Genomic DNA, 19,675 nt, shown 5'->3' with positions numbered 1-19,675 from the left:
GAAGGTTGCTCTATTTAGTTATTCCAGTTAAAGTTTTTGTCTTGTCAATATAAACCCTAGTCTTTTTTTCAGCACCTAAAATTCATAATCTTTATAATCTTCTTTATGGAATAATCAGTAGAAGCTGGGTTATTCTAGACACCCTCCAAAAGAGGTTACCTACTCAAATAACAAAAGACTCTAGTTTTGATAGTTTCATCCCAAAGGCATATAGGTCCACATAGGACTAGACGCCAGCGTGTAAGTTGTTTTACCCCTAGATAATAGGACTAGTGGTCTTAGAGCCTATCGTTTCACCTACCAAACTCAAGTATAAAAAGAAGGCATACCTCATACTCCTCCTCTCTACTCCACCTCTTTCCATTCCCACTGACACTGCCCTAGTTCAGGTTCTCAACAGCCCTCCTACACTGTTGTCATAGCCTCCTAGTCTTCTTGCTTTCATTTTTTCCATTCTCCAATCTGTCCTCCACATAGCCACCTTCCTAAAACAATCAACTGGTCAAGTCATCAGCACAAAAAAAGTCTAACCTGCTTATGATGGAATTCTAGGCCCGCCATGGTTACAACCTAAACCTACCTTTCCAGCTTCAGTTCCCAACAGTCTTTCATCTCTTGTTAACTACTGCATTAGCCTATTTGCTTTTATCTGAATGCCAAGCCTTTTGATTTTCCTCACTATTTCCAATCCTTACCTATTATATTTCTACTATGAATGGTGGGATTTATAAGCACCAGAATCTGGAGTATAGATCATTTTGTCACCTTCAAAGTAAACTTGCTATCTAAAAAAGAAAAGGAAATGTGGGGTGGGGTGGAGGGGCACGCAGAGAAAAGAAGAAAGGACTGGGAAAAACACCAGCAGGACCAAACTACTTGCTACTCTTCAAATTCCGCATATTTTCTCAGGCCTCCATATACTATCCCTACAGCTTGGAATGTCCTTTTACTTTCCACACCTGGAAAACATGTGCAAATCCATCTAGACTCAGTTAGGCATTGCCTTGAAAGCATGTATTTACACATTTCCTCCCTTTCCTCTTACGGGATAAAGACCATGTGCTACTCATCTTTGATTTTCTGTTGCCTAGCACTGCAGCTGGCTCATAATGGGCACACAAATATTTGCTGAATGAATAAATGAATGCAGTGACCCAGACTTTCCAAGGCTATCTCCAGCAAGATAGATATATAGATAGATAGACAGACAGATACCTACATACATAATGCATAGGTAGATGAGCAGGAACATGTTCAGAGGTGGCTTTGGAATATGGTAATAATTCTATTTCTTGGTCTGGGTGATGGTACACTGGAGCTCATTTTATTATAATTTTTTTTATTCTGCCATTTTTCTGCACATAAAGTATTCTTCTCTTATCCCTCTATCCACTTCTCAAAAGTAATCAGCTAAACACTCCAGAATATATATTACAAATCTTTAAACTATACTTTTCTTACCCTTTTTAATATATGTGTTATTTTTCACAGTAACAAATTAAAAAATCAATCAAATGAATACTACTAGCACAATAAACTGTTAGAGTACTTACCTCACTTTGTGGCTCCTGGATAACTTTATAGAGAGATGAAACTAAAGAACTCTTGTCTTTCAAATTTGTAGCATAATTTGGTAAAGATGTTTCTGGTAGTGTCTAAACAAATTTTAAAAAATACATTTTATTTTTATGAAATGTCCAGAACAGACAAATCCAAATACAGAAAGCAGACTAGTTGTTGCCAGAGATTGGGGGACAGGGAATTGGGAGAAGGAAGAATTCTTTTGGAGGTGATGGAAATGTCCTAGGATTAGATGCTTGTGTTATTGGCACAACACTGTAAAACCACTAAAAACCACTGTATTTTCATCTTAAAATAGTGAATTTTTCATTATGTGAATTATATCTCAACAAAAAAGTTGTAAAAATAAAATAAAAGATATATTTAATCCTCAACATCAACAGGGACATAAGTTAACATTCAGCACTTCATCTTTGATCACAGTTTGGGGTTAGAAATAAGAATACAAATCATTTGTAAAGCCAGAGATACATTTTTTGTAGCATTATACAGGTTATCAATCTTATTAGCAGTATTTTATCCTGTTTCTTAATAAACATGTTATATAAGGATCTAATGTTTCAAACCTTAAAGCCACAGCTCATCTATCAAAGTAACTCCTGAGTTACATGTTGTGACTGTTAAGTAAGACTGTTTTACTTTACAGAATTGGGGGGAAATTTTTTACTTCTCAGAACTGGAGAAAAAGATAGTCATACTACCAACAAACTAGTGTTCTTAATTCCATTTAAAATAGCAGCAACTAATCACAGAGCCACCCTTTCAGAAAGGACACTATGACCAGAGAGGAATGGGAAGAGATAAAACTCCAGTAGTAAGTCAGACGGTTTAGGATAAAAGTAGTAGGGAAATCTGAAGAAAAACAAAAAAACAAAAACCCACTTCATCATAACAAATGATAAAAACCTATCCTTCTAGAGTATACCCCTTCCTTAACAACTTCTGTCTCCCAAGTCATTATTTTTTCCCATGAAAATTATTTCTATCAATCAACCAATTAATCAACAATGTTAATCCTGCAGTAGATATAATGTCTCAAGATACTGCTAACAGTCATGCCAAGATATACACTATTTCTTACATGTCCCACATCCTAGTATTTCATGATTTAAAATGGGTTATGGTTAGTGTATATAGGTGGGTGTGTGCATAAATAGACACAGAAAATTAAACAGCATTAATTTTTATAATAAGGACATTTGGTTCATTTTTACCCTACTGTGTACTCCTGGAGGGCAAGAACTATCTTATCTCTCCATCTACAGCATACAGCACAAAGCCTCGTACTCAAATCTTTGCTGAAGACATTTATATAGATGAACAAAATAAGAAATAAATACTGTCACTGTTTACTCTTCAGTAGATTCTTTAAAAATAGGTCACATTTCACCTTAGGATATATGAGTGAATAGCTTCTTTTTTTAATTTATTAAGATAGTTTTGTTTACCAGAATGGTAAGTAAATGTGAACTATCTGGGAACCTTCCACAATTCTTCCAGGGTTGGGGGGGACGGAAGCTGGGAGTTTCACTGCAGCTGCTTACACAAAGAGGAGATTAGGGCTTTCTTCAGTATTTCAAAAGCATGTAGCAAAAGATCTCCAGGCAACATTCCATTTCCGTTATTTGATCAAGAGTAAACCTAATATTGATGGAATTTATATAAAAGGGAATAATAGTCAAATAAACAACAGATTTCCAATCACCTGAATGATAACAAACCTAAGTATACATGTAAAACACATTAATATATGTGTGTGTATGTGCACATGTGCACACGCGTGTCTAAACATAAAATTTTAAACCAAGTGAATTGAAAAATAAATCTTAAAAAATGATTAGTGAATTGAAACATTATTACATACACTATCTAGGCTAAAACTGGAAGAGTCATTAAAAATGTGAACTACAATTTTCAGTTTATGTACCAATTAACCCTCATGAGGTAAAATATCTTTTGTGAAACAGCCAAAAGCAAAAGGACAGCTCTTTTCTGAAAAGACAAGTTCTAGAAAATATCCTGGGCCTAGGCTACTACTGCTAAATGAGAGGAAGGATCTCCCAAAAATTAGGGTAGTGAACTATTATATTTTATCACAATTCTGTCATTATTTCATTTTGTGAATGTGGGAAAAGTTACTTTTGTCTATAGAAGGAGAGAAAATACAATTGCTGTGTTTATGAACAGTGCTTTGAAAACCTTAAGATCTAAAAGAGCCTATGGATTTAAATACTATGACAGCAAACCTTTAAATTTTCTTACACTGTACTAGTTCAAAGGTACTTGCCTTCTTAAATACCAGCTAAGCTTTCTCACTTTTCAGAAGGCAGAACTGGAGACAAAAGAAGTTATAATGGGACATTATGGTAGGAAATTAGTCTTGGCAAAATTTGAAGAAGACAGATGCTTCATACTAAAGTATCATTTGGCAGATGGCTTTTATAAAATATAAGGAAGTGATATGGGTTGGGTGGAAGAGAATTAATGAAGATGGACAGATGGGTGGAGAACCAATAAATAAAACAATTCTGACCAACAACATTACACATAAGACTAGATTTTGAGTCACATATTGCGATTCAGTGACTACCAGAAAATCAAAAATTTGGCGGATAAATCTATATATAACATTAAGAAAAACACAATACAATCTGAAAAAGATAATATTTTACAAATAAATATTTGTAAAGACAGAGATTGAACTAACTATTCATGAAACCTTAAAATAATGAAGTCTGAGTCTAATTCTCTTTGTTGGTATACTAAGAGAATATTAATGAGGGCCCATAGCTAGAGTAAATACTAGTTTTTCCAAAGGCAAAGAAGAAAAAAGAAATAAAAATTGCCCAAAGCAAACTGCATTGTCTTTGTGCATTTGAGAGAATGTTGAGTGATGTTATGAGGTTGGGAGTTCAGACTGTACCCATGGAACAGTGCACAGCTAAAATCATCTTCAAAGACCACCTATTTCAGGTTTTCTGGTGAGGATACTGAGACCCAAAGAAGTTATGTGATTTGTCCAACATCGTAAAACCACCTAGAGGAAAAATTATGATTAGACCAAAGGGTGTCTGACTTCTCAGCCCCATGTACTCTGTACCACTTACTTTATTAATCATGATGACCTTGGCCTTATTAGCACGACGGTTATTAGATTAAACAACCAAGCAGAGGCATAGATAGATGACAGATAGATAGATAGATAGGTAGATAGATAGATGATCCCTAAACTTTATTTCTTAAATATTTTCACCAAAATACATAATTAACATCACAAATCATTTCAAAAGACAATATATTCAATTATAAAAGTATACTTGGGAGATTTGTTCTCATGCACTTTCCTATCTTCTATCACTTTTACTATGCTGCTGATTTTGTCTGGTAACCTTAATCTCTTCATCAAATATAAACAGAGCTGAATTCAACACACATTAACACAATTCAAAATAATTTTCAGAAATGCCTACCAAATTAACCAAGGAATAGGAAATATCTTCCCTTATACTTGACAATAATTTAAATCATTTGTTATGTCAAATTGATTGAAAATTGGGTAAATTTAATTTTGGCGCGTTAGGGGAAAGTTAAATAACCTTTTATTTCATGGGGCCCAGGATCTTACTCCCCTCCTCTCAAGGAAAAGTTTCCTTCGCAGGAAGGGAAAGAAATAAACAAAAAGATGGGAAGGGAAGAGAATTAGTCATGATTTTCAGTTATTTGCCTTAATAGTTGATCCTCCCCTAAGCCTCACATCCTTTATCGAGCCTTCTTGACACAACTCCCATAGTAAAGAACGGCTAACTGGCTCTAATTGCTTTTGCAAATTTTACTTCATCATTAATATAAGGATGCCCTAGAAGTAGTATTCAACTGTTAAACTTGACAATTTTAATCAACTTGCCAAAAAAAAAAAATCATGGTAATGAACCATATTAAACACTCTTGAAGCAGGAAAAAAGCTTAAAAACACAAAGACAACATATGTAAGAAAAAAAGGCACATACCAGATTTAATCAAACTATTAAAATATGTATACTATATACAGTGCCCTTTTATAAGTGCATGTATAACTACATCACTTTATGATGAGTTACGGGATCCATAGAAAGATATTCAATTCATGACTATAAAAGCTGAGAAAATGAAAACCTTTGTCATTCATCAGGATGAGAAAACGACAGGTAAGGCCAGCTACAAAATTAACAGGAAACATTGCTTCTCTCAAGGACATACTGCAGTTAAAAAGTGTCATAACCTCCATTTTTGAATGACTACTGTATTCTTACTTAGTGAGAAGCCTTGTAATCTAAAATCATAGATATCAAGAACTTTGTCATTTAAACATATATCGGTTAAGAATGAAACATCCCACTCTTGGCAGGAGGATCTAAGTCACCTAGACACAGAGAAGCAGGCTTCAGATAAGGGGTTTCTGAACCGAACATTCCACACAGATGTTAACTTTGTAGTTCCCAAGACAACATGACCCTGGGTCCACTTCACAGTCCAGGTCAGATTTTAACCCCATTACACATAGCTCTGCTTTGTTTTGAGTCTATCAAAATACTGTTTCGTTTAAATTTCACCTTTTCTGAAAATCCTATAACAATTTTATTTTTTCCTTTGTTTGGTGAGATGCCTACAGGGTACCTATTGTATAGTCTGCCTCACTGAAACAAGCCAATAAGTCTGACTTTTGTCCGAGGCCTTGGGCTAACTTGGCTGGACAAAAAATGACAATTTCAGCCCAAACCCTTCCTTCCTGTGGTTCATGATCAGGAAGCTCACATAACTATGTGTAACAACAAGACCCAGGGGACAAAAAGAAGTTACTTAACTGGTTAAAGGAACACTATTTTAACTATCATAAAGAAGAGTTCATGAGACAAGAAAACAGAGTTTTATTTTTCTTCATCAACTAACCAAGAGTTATATACCGCTTATATAGGCACTGGGTTAGCCAACTAGAGAAAGATGCACTGATAGAAAGTTGGGCAAATATCTTCCCATCTCCTCCTCATCGTTGATCTGCCCACTCCCAGTGCCCCCCAAATTGGGAGAAACATTTCAACAGTGAATCTTTCATGCTGGTTGGAGAGAATGACATCAACTTTCAGAGACTTTAACCATTCTTTGTGGTGTTGCCATAAAAGGGAGAAAACAAACTAAACTACTTGGTGAAAAAAGGAGTCAATTTCCTAGGAAAGATTACTATGTGTAAATAATCCCCTAATAAGATTTTTTGGAACATTGTTTTGCTTCCACAGATATTTAGCTTTTTAGCCATTAAAAAAAAAAAGTCACTGGAATTTAAACCACAGACACAACTTCTCTGGAATATAACTATTATATTAAAACAGTAAATATTACCTTAAACTCTGACAACCATTCCTCCACAACCCCTTTCTCTGAAGTGAACATCTTTCCACATCTGTTCTAAACCTTCAACCTGAAAATTAACATAGAAAAATGTTAAAATTTTGAATATATTTTCTTTATAGTCAGATTACCAAGAATAGAAGTAATCCTATAAAATTTAGCTACTTTGTTACTTGTGAAATTAAAGCAGTTTCAAACATAAATTACTGGGTTCATTTCAAAACCAATGTGCACAAACAAGCATTAAAATGCAACAATTTGGGCTTCCCTGGTGGCGCAGTGGTTGAGAGTCCACCTGCCGATGCAGGGGACACAGGTTCGTGCCCTGGTCCGGGAAGATCCCACATGCCGCGGAGCGGCTGGGCCCATGAGCCACGGCCGCTGAGCCTGCGCGTCCAGAGCTTGTGCTCCACAACGGGAGAGGCCACAACAGTGAGAGGCCCGCATACCACAAAAAAAAAAAAAAAAAAGCAACAATTTTGACAAAAGTATAAATATCATAACATGATGAAATTGGCTCTGCAATTTTTCATTCAGCTTTTAGTAATACCAGCTGCAAAACATACTGGACATTTTCCCCTAGTTTCAATTAAATAATTCCAAGTAGATAATGCATCTTAAGAAAACTGTAGAGGGACTTCCCTCATGCTGCAGTGGTTAAGAATCTGCTTGCCAATGCAGGGGACACGGGTTCGATCCCTGACCCAGGAAGATCACACATACCGCGGAGCGACTAAGCCCTTGTGCCACAACTACTGCGTGCCCCAACTACTGAAGCCCCCGCGCCTAGAGCGCGTGCTCCGCAATGAGAGAAGCCACCGCAATGAGAAGCCCGCGCACCGCAAGGAAGAGTAGCCCCCACTCGCCGCAACCAGAGAAAGCCTGCACACAGCAGCGAAGACCCAACACAGCCAAAAATAAATAAGTTAATACATAAATTCATTAAAAAAAAGAAAACTGCGAAAAACATTTTAAAACTGAAAATATAAGAAGACGTGCATCCAAAACTAACTTTATAGAAAGCATTAATTTAATCTGCTTATATTTCAGTTCTTTACTACAGTAACAATCTATCTAGGCAAGCCACTTGGTTCCCTGAAAGCTTAATAGTCATAAAACAGAAGTAAAAGTGGTAATATCCAAGATAATGACCTTAGTCTTAACAATAGTTATTCATAAGATTGGAATTTACTTAAGTATAAATAAGAAAAAAGGAAGCTAAAGGAAATGCAAAACAAATTTATCTCAAGCAAAACTTCTGTCAAAGTACAATGTAGTTTTCTTCACCCATCCATCTATAGGAGAATGAACTTAAAAACTGTTTCTTGAGGGGAAACTTTATTAGCTCTAGCTGAATTTCCTAACCTGCATTAGCCTAAGTCAGGCACAAACCCTGCATTAGCCTTCTTAATTTTAATCAGCATTATCATGTAGTAGAAACCGGGACAGAATTGACAGAAACTGAATCCTGATTCTATTCTTACTTATAGTATAACCTTGGGCAGGTTATTTGCCTTACTTTTTTCATTCACGAAATAGGGCTAACCACAGTACCTACTTTCAATGGATTATTGTGAGAATTAAATGAAAAAATGTAAATAAAAGCACTTATTACAGTACCTTGCAATAAAAGTGTTATTACTATGCAATATTATTATCAAAGAATATCAACTTGTATAGCCTCTACTCAGCTGTCTATCAAAGTATACAGATACTTCATAATGAACAACACAGGTTCTTGCAAAGAATACATTCTAATGTTTCTGTTGTCTAATTTCCATTTAAAAAAATGGTTAAGAAAAAAATATATATTCACTAATTCATTTATTCATACATGAAGAATTACTTGAGAGATATGCATTTTATTTTTTCAGGATAAAAAATAGCCCTTTTTGGGCTTCCCTGGTCACACAGTGGTTGAGAGTCCGCCTGCCGATGCAGGGGATACGGGTTCGAGCCCTGGTCCAGGAAGATCCCACATGCCAAGGAGCAATAAGCCCGTGCGCCACAACTACTGAGCCTGCAGTCTAAAGCCCGTGAGCCACAACTACAGAGCCCACGTGCCACAACTACTGAAGCCTGTGAGCCTAGAGCCCATGCTCCGCAACAAAGAGAAGCCACTGCAATGAAAAGTAGCCCCCGCTTGCTGCAACTAGAGAAAACCCACGTGCAGCAACAAAGATCCAACACAGCCGAAAATAAATTAATTTTAAATATATATATATATCTTACAGAAATGTGAATGTATGTCTCTGAAAGATATGTTCAGGAACATTCACAGCAGCAGTTTTTGTAAACAGTCAAAAACTAGAAAGAGACCAAGTGTACATCAAGAGTAGGATGGATAAATTATAGTATATCATACATGGAGTTCTACACAACGACAATAAGCAAACTATAACTACATCAATGTCACAATATTGGGAAAAGGAAGGCAAACAAGAGTACTGCTATACAATTGCATTTATATAAACTTCCAGAACAGGCAAAATTAATCAATTTTGTTAAAAATCAGAAGAGTGGTTGCTCTTGAGGCAGTTAATTCTTGGGTTCTGGTAATATTATGTTTCTTGATCGAAGTGCTGGTTACACAGGTGTGTTCATTTAGTGAAAATTCATCAAGCTGAACACTTATGTTTTGTGCAGTTTTCTGTGTATATACTATACATTAGTAACACCAGACAGCTCCAGGCCTCTTATCATTCACTTGATAGAGATCAAATAGAAGCCCTCAATTGCATAACTGAGTTCACATGAATACTCAGTAAAATTGTCCCTCTCCATACTTCTTTGCCTTCCTCTGCAGAGCTCAAAAGGGAGACCTCAAAACAGCACCCCCCAGAAACTTTCACAGCCTCACCACCACTACCTGCCTCCACCAGGACTAAAGTCATTTTCCCTTCCCCGCTGTTGATGTCAGGAACCACAAGAAACTACAGCTCCCAGGTTACACTCAGCCCTTGCACACTGATCTTCGTAACTCTTTGCAGGCCCTCTATTTTACCTTCATCTCCTATTCCACCCTAATACTGGAAGGAGGTTCTCTTTCACTGTGCCTTCTGGAATTGACAATCTGTTACCAGCAAAATCCTCTATATCTTCAACAGTTCTCTCACTATCACTTTCTTCTTGTTCTAACAAGAAGCCTGACTCTTCTCTGAAGACACTGCTTTCCCTGCAATCTTCTCAAAGAGGACTGCTTTTCCTCTCATAGCCCTGGAAGAAACCACTGGCCCTAGAGGTAATATTACCATTTCAGATCATTCTCCCTCTCTCCCCTCGAACCATCCACCCAACGCTGTTCCGAAACTCATGAAGCTGTCATCTATCATTCAATTCCTCCCTTTCATTTCTAGATGATTTTAGCTCTGGCTCACTGTCATGTTTTGAAACTACTCTTCCTTCTCACTCCCTGAACTCTGAATTCCTAAAAATCTCCTACAACAATACTGTCTTCTTCCCTGCCTCAGCAACTCAATCCTATTACCATGAACTAGACCAAACATTTACACTTTTAAATATTGAGCCAACCTGAAAGAACACCCAATGGTCAAAGTTGGAACAATTTGAGCAACAGAACAAATAACGTAGTAGTGAATTATTACCCAAAGTATAAAATAAATATACATGAGTCCATATTGATATAAATAAAATGACTAAACAAATAAATAAATGTTAGAGAATAAGAGACAAATCTTTTTTTCAGAAGAATTCCAAATAATATATATAGGTATTTCCCCCTCTAGGAGGAGTTTAGTCTCTGCCGCCTCCCCAGTGAGAATGGGCTGGACATAGTGATTTCCTTCCTAAGAAGAGAGTATGGAAAGAGGAAAACAGTAACTTTATAGTGTAGAAATCTGATAAACACTGCCTTGATCAAGGTTAACATCACCCATGATGTCATGTGAATATCATGTACCCTTGATATGATGAGAAGGGCACCTTACCTCTAAAAAGCCATAAACCCAGTATAATCATGATACAAACATTAGAAGAAACTCAATTTGAGGAATGTTTTACAAAATATCTGACCTATATTCCTCAAAACTAAAAGGTCATGAAAAATTTAAAATGCTGAGAGACTCGCAGACCAGAGAGACTAAGGTGACATAACAACTAAATGCAATATGGTCTCCTGGATTGGATCCTAGAAAAGAAAAGAGATAGTAATAAAAAAAAAAGTCTGAAATTTAGTTAATAGCAAAGTAATAGTAATGACAAATGTACAATGGTAATATAAGATGACATTAGGAGAAACTGAAACTGGGTTTGGGGTATACAGGAATTCTTTGTACTATCTTTGAAAATTTTCTATAAATCTAAAATTGTTTAAAACATTATTGAGGCTCTGATGTATTTCTGTTCTAGGATCTAATCCAATTGACATTTACTGTATTCAAAAACAAAACAAAATTTAAAAGCACAAGAACACATGAGCACATATTTCATTAGTCATCACTTATCATGTAGCCACAGTCTACTCATATTTTCATTATTATGAAAATAGTTTTGAGCTTGCAGACACCATGAAAGGGTCTTCAGGACCCCGAGAGGTCTCAAGATGATACTTGGAGAACCATTACCCTAGTCCTTGTCATTACCCACTCTGATTGTTCCTCTTATCTTTTCGGCACACACTTTTATGTACTCAGACCCCAAAACGTTTTGACCATACATGAATCTAATGTCACCTTCCAACCTTCTCCTTTCTCTCCTTACCCATTTCAAATTCTTTAGTCAATTATAATCACCATTTTAAATATGCTCCCTCAACTCCTTTGCTCTTACTAGTTTTACTCCTTTAGCAAAAATATAATTTTGGTAAAATCCAACTCTCCACCTAGTCCATGTGAGCACCCATGCAGCTGAACAAGGTGGAGAAAACAACTAAAACAACACCTAAAACTTATGACCAGGAACCTGACTCGAGTTCTTACTGCCGCCTGGTAATCATGCAGTGTCCTCCTCCCCATAGTCCATTCACTTTGCTACTGTCCTATTTAATTGTTTCGTGCATTCTACCTGATCCTCAAAACTCCAAAACCATCTCCCCATTCCTACTCTCAGCTGATGATTTTAATTCCTACTTCACTGACCAATCAGAAGAGAACTTCCACAAACTCCCAAATGTCTACCAATCTTAAAGCATCTGTATCTTTATACTCCATCTTCCCTTCTGTTAACTATAAATGAACTGTCCATGATCCTATCTGCAGTCAATCCTTTGAATTACACACCACAACCAACCTTTCTTGTCTACCTAAAGAAATTGCTCCAACGAGCCTCCTTCTCTCCCTAATTAAATTTCTCCCTCTCTACTAACTCACTCCCCCTAAAAAACTCTCAACCTTATTTCCTCTTCAGCTATTTCCACATTTCTCTGCTTTTGTTTTATACTCAAACTTCTCAAAAGAGTTGTATGCTTGTTTTTAATTCCTACCTCCCCTCACAACATTTTTTTTTTAGTTTTTAGAAATCAACTTTGAGGTATAATTTATACACAATAAAATGTACACATTTTAAGTGTACAGTTCTACACATACATCTATGCATATATCATTTTTTATGTTTTTTCCCTGTAATTCATTTCTAATCTCATAGCATTGTGGTCAGAAAAGATGCTTGATATGATTTCAGTTTTCTTAAATTTACTGAGGCTTGATTTGTGACCCAAGATGTGATCTATCCTGGAGAATGTTCCCTGCGCACTTGAGAAGAAAGTGTAATCTACTGTTTTTGGATGGAATGTCCTATAAATATCAATTAAATCTAGCTGGTCTATTGTGTCATTTAAAGCTTCTGTTTCCTTATTTATTTTCATTTTGGATGATCTGTCCATTGGTGTAAGTGAGGTGTTAAAGTCCCCCACTATTATTGTGTTACTGTCAATTTCCTCTTTTATAGCTGTTAGCAGTTGCCCTATGTATTGAGGTGCTCCTATGTTGGGTTCATATATATTTATAATTGTTATATCTTCTTCTTGGATTGATCCCTTGATCATTATGCAGTGTCCTTCCTTGTCTCTTGTAACATTCTTTATTTTAAAAACTATTTTATCTGATATGAGTATTGCTACTCCAGCTTTCTTTTGATTTCCATTTGCATGGAATATGTTTTTCCATCCCCTCACTTTCAGTCTGTATGTGTCCCTAGGTCTGAAGTGGGTCACTTGTAGACAGCATGTACATGGGTCTTGTTTTTGTATCCATTCAGCCAGCCTGTGTCTTTTGGTTGGAGCATTTAATCCATTCACGTTTAAGGTAATTATCAATATGTATGTTCCTATGACCATTTTCTTAATTGTTTTGGGTTTGTTTTTGTAGGTCCTTTTCTTCCCTTGTGCTTCCCACTAAGAGAAGTTCCTTTAGCATTTGTTGTAGAGCTGGTTTGGTAGTGCTGAATTCTCTTAGCTTTTGTCTGTAAAGCTTTTGATTTCTCCGCCTAATCTGAATGAGATCATTGCCAGGTACAGTAATCTTGGTCGTAGGTTCTTCCCTTTCAACACTTTAAGTAGATCATGCCACTCCCTTCTGGTTTGTAGAGTTTCTGCTGAGAAATCAGCTGTTAACCTTATGGGAGTTCCCTTGTATGTTATTTGTCGTTTTTCCCTTGCTGCTTTCAATAGTTTTTCTTTGTCTTTAATTTTTGCCAATTTGATTACTATGTGTCTCAGCGTGTTTCTCCTTGGGTTTATCCTGTATGGGACTCTCTGCACTTCCTGGACTTGGGTGGCTATTTCCTTTCCCATGTTAGGGAAGTTTTCGACTATAATCTCTTCAAATATTTTCTCTGGTCCTTTCTCTCTCTCTTCTCCTTCTGGGACCCCTATAATGCAAATGTTCGTGTGTTTAATGTTGTCCCAGAGGTCTCTTAGGCTGTCTTCATTTCTTTTCATTCTTTTTCCTTTATTCTTTTCCACAGCAGTGAATTCCACCATTCTGTCTTCCAGGTCACTTATCCGTTCTTCTGCCTCAATTATTCTGCTATTGATTCCTTCTAGTGTAGTTTTCATTTCAGTTATCATATTGTTCACTTCTGTTTGTTTGTTCTTTAATTCTTCTAGGTCTTTGTTAAACATTTCTTGCATCTTCTCGATCTTTGCCTCCATTCTTTTTCCGAGGTCCTGGATCATCTTCATTATCATTATTCTGAATTCTTTTTCTGGAAGGTTGCCTATCTCCACTTCATTTAGTTGTTTTTCTGGGGTTTAATCTTGTTCCTTCATCTGGTACATAGCCCTCTGCCTTTTCATCTTGTCTCTCTTTCTGTGGATGTGGTTTTTGTTCCACAGGCTGCAGGATTGTAGTTCTTCTTGCTTCTGCTGTCTGCCCTCTGGTGGATGAGGCTATCTAAGAGGCTTGTGCAAGTTTCCTGATGGGAGGGACTGGTGGTGGGTAGAGCTGGGTGTTGCTCTGGTGGGCAGAGCTCAGTGAAACTTTAATCCGCTTAACTGCTCATGGGTGGGGCTGGGTTCCCTCCCTGTTGTTTGTTTGGCCTGAGGCAACCCAACACTGGAGCCTACCTGGGCTCTTTCGTGAGCCTAATGGCGGACTCTCGGAGGGCTCACAGCAAGGAGTACTTCCCAGAACTTCGGCTGCCAGTGTCTTTGTCCCCACAGTTAGCCACAGCCACCTCCCACCTCTGCAGGAGACCCTCCAACACTAGCAGGTAGGTCTGGTTCAGTGTCCTATGGGGTCACTGCTCCTTCCCCTGGGTCCCGAGGTGCACACTACTTTGTGTGTGCCCTCCAAGAGTGGAATCTCTGTTTCCCCCAGTCCTGTCGACAACCTGCAATCAAATCCCACTAGGCTTCAAAGTCTGATTCTTTAGGAATTCCTCCTCCCGTTGCTGAACCCCCAGGTTGGGAAGCCTGACGTGGGTCTCAGAACCTTCACTCCAGTGGGTGGACTTCTGTGGTGTAAGTGTTCTCCACTCTGTGAGTCACCAACCCAGCAGTTATGGGATTTGATTTTACTGTGATTGCACCCCTCCTACCATCTCATTGTGGCTTCTCCTTTGTCTTTGGATGTGGGGTATCATTTCTGGTGAGTTCCAACGTCCTCCTGTCGATGACCGTCCAGCAGCTAGTTGTGATTCTGGTGTTCTCGCAAGAGGGAGTGAGAGCACATACTTCTACTTCACCATCTTGGTTCCTTAATGGTATTTTTTAAATAACAGAAGGGTTTAATTTTGATGAAGTCCAATTTACCATTTTTTCTTTCATGATTAGTATTTTCTGTGCCCCATTGAAGAAATGATTGCCTACCCAAAGAATTCAATTTCTCTAATAGATGTAGAGCTATTAAAATTCTTCTATTTCTTTTTATGTCAGCTTCAGTGAGTTGGTCAGCAATACTTTGCGTGTGTTGCTGCAGTTCACTTCAGGAGAAGAAGTGTGTCCCATGTGATCGCTATGAGGGAGGACTTTGAAAGCTTGTGCCTGGTTTCCTCCTGACTCTACCTGATGCATCTTTTTCCTTTACTGATTCAGCTTTACATGCTTTCAGTGTAATAAAGCATTGTGAGTGTTAACTGCCTGAATCCTGTGAGCTCTTCTAGTGAATCATCTAATGTATGCGTGCCATGAGGTATCTGAAATAAGCTTATATGACGCCTAAATCTTCTTATATGAAGCTTTCTCTTCATTTTTGGTTTTCAGCAGCCTATGATAAATCTAGGTGTGTTTTTCTTTGAATTTATCCTGCTTAGGGTTAGTTGAGTTTCTTGTATCAGTAAATCAAGTCTCACAGAAAGAGCTCATATTACGCTTGGAGTCAGCTAAATCCAAAAACTTTTCTCATACAAATTGCTTCCAAACCAGGTTACTCCTATCTTGTACTTATTATCTAATCTATTCTTTAAAATCTAAGTTACAATTTCGCCTTTTTAAATTGACTCACACTTAATAGATACATAAACATTTGCTCAGTGAATGAAAAAGTTAGCAAACCTTTGAACCTTTGCTAGCTTGGGCCCTGAATTACATTCTCTGTGTTTAATATAACATTTACCTTGTTAATTAGCCCTCCATGGTAGCTGACATCATAGCATGCAATAAAAGTGATCCTGAAAGCAAGGAATTTTGTACTAGAGAAAAAGTAAGGAATCAGAGCTAGAGATATGTTGTAAAACTATCCATGAATAAGCAATAATGTAGAAAGACACCAGCCACTGTGGAGAGCAGATCTGAAATGAAAATTAGTACATTTCTAATTTTTAAACGTAAATTTATTTTCCCATATATAAAGTAACGTAGTATATTATCTGCCACAAGTGTAATCTGAAAGCACCTTCCAACAGTGGGATTAAGATCACTTCAAAGATATTCATGTCTTTTGATAACATTCTATACCATTCTTCATTAAAGCTTCGATTTCAGTAACTTTCATAATACTTGATTACACAAGGGCTTCTTAACCCTAAGGGGCAAATTCTTTTCCATTATAACTTATTCTCTGCACTAAACTGAGGTGACAAAGAGACTAATTTATAAAGAGATTTCTTATCTAGTTGTTGTTGTAAGTTAAAAAAGGAAAATAATTACAGTACTGAATTATAAACATGAATGAAAATTCAAATCATTAGTTAACTTATCATTAGTTGTGTTTTCTTTAAGAACAGTAATATACTCAAGCATTTTAGTTGTCTTTACATGGAGTCAAAAATCTTCAGTACAATGTAGAAATATTTTTAATTACATGTGTAATTTCACAGAAATATTAAACTATACCATAAAATTACAAAAAGTGAAAATTTCAACTGGCATTCATGTAATTTTAAATTACCAAGTCAAGCCAGTTCAAAACAAATCTAAATATGGTAAAACTTAAAAATTCCCTCAGATGACAAGTTTTTATAAATTTCAAAAAAGGAAAAGTATCTTAAGAAAAATAGAAAATGTACAAAGATTAAAAATGGGACCTGAAATATTAATGCATTATATGAGGAAGAGGTTAATGGAATTTTATAAAATGTAGTATAAGTAGCTAGAGAAATAGAAGATGAAAAACCAATAGTGTGTGTCAGTTTACAGAAGTTTTTCTTTGTCCTTACCACACACTGTGACCCTGTAAAAAAATTTTCTTTCCATTAGACCTGGGTTCCATGGTGAATAAGTTATGACTATAGGTACCACTAAAGACTAGGGAGGACAAGAAGCAAAATGACCACAAAATTGAAACCGTGATTTAAAACCTTTTTCTCTCCACCAGCGCTCAGCAAGAGACTCTCTACAGTTGCTGTCCCACCCCCACATTTCATATCTAATATGTAATCTGTTAACATTTATGGCAAAGTCTTGATTACATAACTTTAAAGCTTTATAAACCTAATTAGATCTCTCAAGCAATATTCAACATATACTCTCACATTAAAAAAAATCTTTATTCTTCTCATAGGCAAAAGGAACAAAATTAAAATAGGTATTTCCTGCTGTGTATCTAACTTCCTATTTTTCTCAAATATATCTTGGAACAGAGTACTTAAAATTATATTAGAAAGCTCTCTAGGATTCTATGCAGTATTTCACAAGCAGAGTTAGTAATGTGTGAAATTAATTTTTTATATTTTCAGTATGTCATAAAACCTTTCTAAATCTAATGTCTTTTTCTTCAGTCCCCCACATTATATTTTAATTTTAACCCTAATAATGATTCCTGAATTCCTCAAGCTTTCCAGAAAGCATATCATAAAAATGTTGTCACAAAAAACATATAACTTATAAATGTTTTACTCTTATCCAATTAAGGAAGAACATAAAAAGAAATAAATGTACTTATAACTTTCACTGTAAAACTCTAAAAAATATTTTCACTATTATTTCACATCATCCCTTGCATCATGAAGTATTAACTATAAATCACTTCTGAATCTTTTAAAACCATTTGCTTTATATGTCATGAAAATCAAGTTTCTATAAATCTAAAGAACAAACAAATTTCTATAAATGGATTGTGACACATCACAAAGTTTTAAACTTCTGTCCTACAAAATGGGGCCATTGCAGTAAATTAAGTGCCACCAGAAGATTACCAAGATTCCTAGCTGAATTTCAGGAAAACAGAGCAGAAGGAAATGTTCAGATTATGTTACAGAATAAAATTAATTTAATCTTAGTGATTTTACTGCTTAGAAAATGACCACTCAACTGGAGAGCCCTATGAAACAGGAGGGTACCTGTGCTGGTGCTTGAAAAGAAGTGCTACTGATTGCCTCATTGCCTACTTGAGTCCTCAAATGAATAAAGTTTCCTCTCAGGGCACAGGGAGAAGGAATATAATTTATAAGTCAGTAGAAGAGGTGTGAGAAATCTTTCCAAAGACCCATAACTTAGGCCTATTTTCCCCATAAGTCACAAACAAGTGTCTGGTTATTAAAAATAGAGCAGAGATTTTTACTATGTGAAATGTTTTTTGCATTCAATATCTTTTGCCTACCCCAAGGACAAATAAAATCATGTTGAGATACCAATGTATTACGGCAACCAGGCCAGTGTGTTCCTTTTGGAAAAGGGAGGACAATTAGAAGAAAGGTAGCAATCCCTCTTCTCATTTCTCATTTCTATCTTTCTATTCTTTTCAAATCCTCCAGGACTTCAAAAGAACCTTTTGTCCAGGGAAAGGATATCTGATTTGAATTTAAATAATACAAGTGAGGAAAAAAACACTTTGATATCTGGACTAGCCCCACGTGCTGCTTTCACCAAAAGAATGCAGTGAACACAATGCAGTGAAACTTCGGAGGCCAGGCCTTAGGAAATCTGCAGCTTCCACTTTCATGTGTTTAGAATCCTAACACCATACTGTAAGAAGCCCACACCATCATGAAAGGTTGCATGGAAAAGAACTGAGGGCCCTGCTGAGCTACCAGCTAAGAGTCAGTACCAAGTACCAGCCACAAGACTGAGCCATTTTGGATATTCCAACCAAGCCAAGCCTCCAGATGACTGTAGCTTCAGCTGACAACATGAAGTAGAAGATCTGCCATGCTAAATCTAGTCAGCCTCAGATTTGTGAGAGATCAAAAATATTTGCTGTTTGAAGCCACTAAGTTTGGGGATGGTTTGTTAGGCATCAACAGATAACCATAACACCTATCTTAATCAAACATGTAGGACATAACTTTTTAGTGCAAGGCAGTGTGCTAACTCCTATCAGAGAATATTAGATTTTTCAAGACATGATCCCTGCCATCAAGGAATTAGATTTTTCTCTGAAAACTTGTAGTTAAACCTATTATTAATAGGATATAATCTATGAATGTCTAATAAATGTGTTTACATTCTGCTGATATATATATTTTTTGCCTGATCCTACTGTTAATAATGGCAGACATTGTGATACGGTTGGCTACAATTCAAAGTTTGGAGAAGTCCATAGCTACAAAGCAAAACAAAACTCACTGACTAATAATCATCCTATCTTAAATGCTATGTTTAATCAACGGAGCCAACTTATCACAGTAACCTTCACAGTTCTTACTATATTATATAAAAGTTGCTTTTAATAGCACAGGGAGATCAGCTTGTGCTTTGTGACCACCTAGAGGGGTGGGATAGAGGGTGGGAGACGCAAGAGGGAGGGGATATGGGGATGTATGTATACATATAGCTGATTCACTTTGTTATATAGCAGCAACTAACACAACAATGTAAACAATTATACTCCAATAAAGATGTTTAAGAAAAAAAGTTGTTTTTATTCATTAGGTATAA

At 36.5% G+C, this 19,675-nt stretch overlaps 1 protein-coding gene across 4 annotated transcripts in view; it reads right to left on the bottom strand.

The window, feature by feature from the left end:
• Nucleotides 1-19,675, bottom strand: part of HYCC1 (hyccin PI4KA lipid kinase complex subunit 1) — an 81,425-nt gene that overhangs the window by 39,381 nt on the left and 22,369 nt on the right. For all 4 annotated transcript variants that reach the window (XR_013829716.1, XR_013829717.1, XM_079931365.1 and 1 more), the window contains exons 2-3: nt 6,955-7,033; nt 1,554-1,655 (exon numbers count right to left, since the gene is read on the bottom strand). Coding sequence is in view for 2 of the 4 variants with exons in the window: in XM_079931365.1 (XP_079787491.1) it covers nt 1,554-1,655; nt 6,955-7,005 (153 nt within the window). In the remaining 2 variants the exon portion in view is untranslated. The remainder of the gene's footprint in view (nt 1-1,553; nt 1,656-6,954; nt 7,034-19,675) is intronic.

The sequence above is a fragment of the Stenella coeruleoalba genome (genome assembly GCF_951394435.1).
Source record: "Stenella coeruleoalba genome assembly, chromosome: 9".
NCBI lineage: Eukaryota > Metazoa > Chordata > Mammalia > Artiodactyla > Delphinidae > Stenella > Stenella coeruleoalba.
The sequence above is the reverse complement of the archived record's forward strand: the minus strand, read 5'-3'. Positions and strand labels throughout refer to the sequence as shown.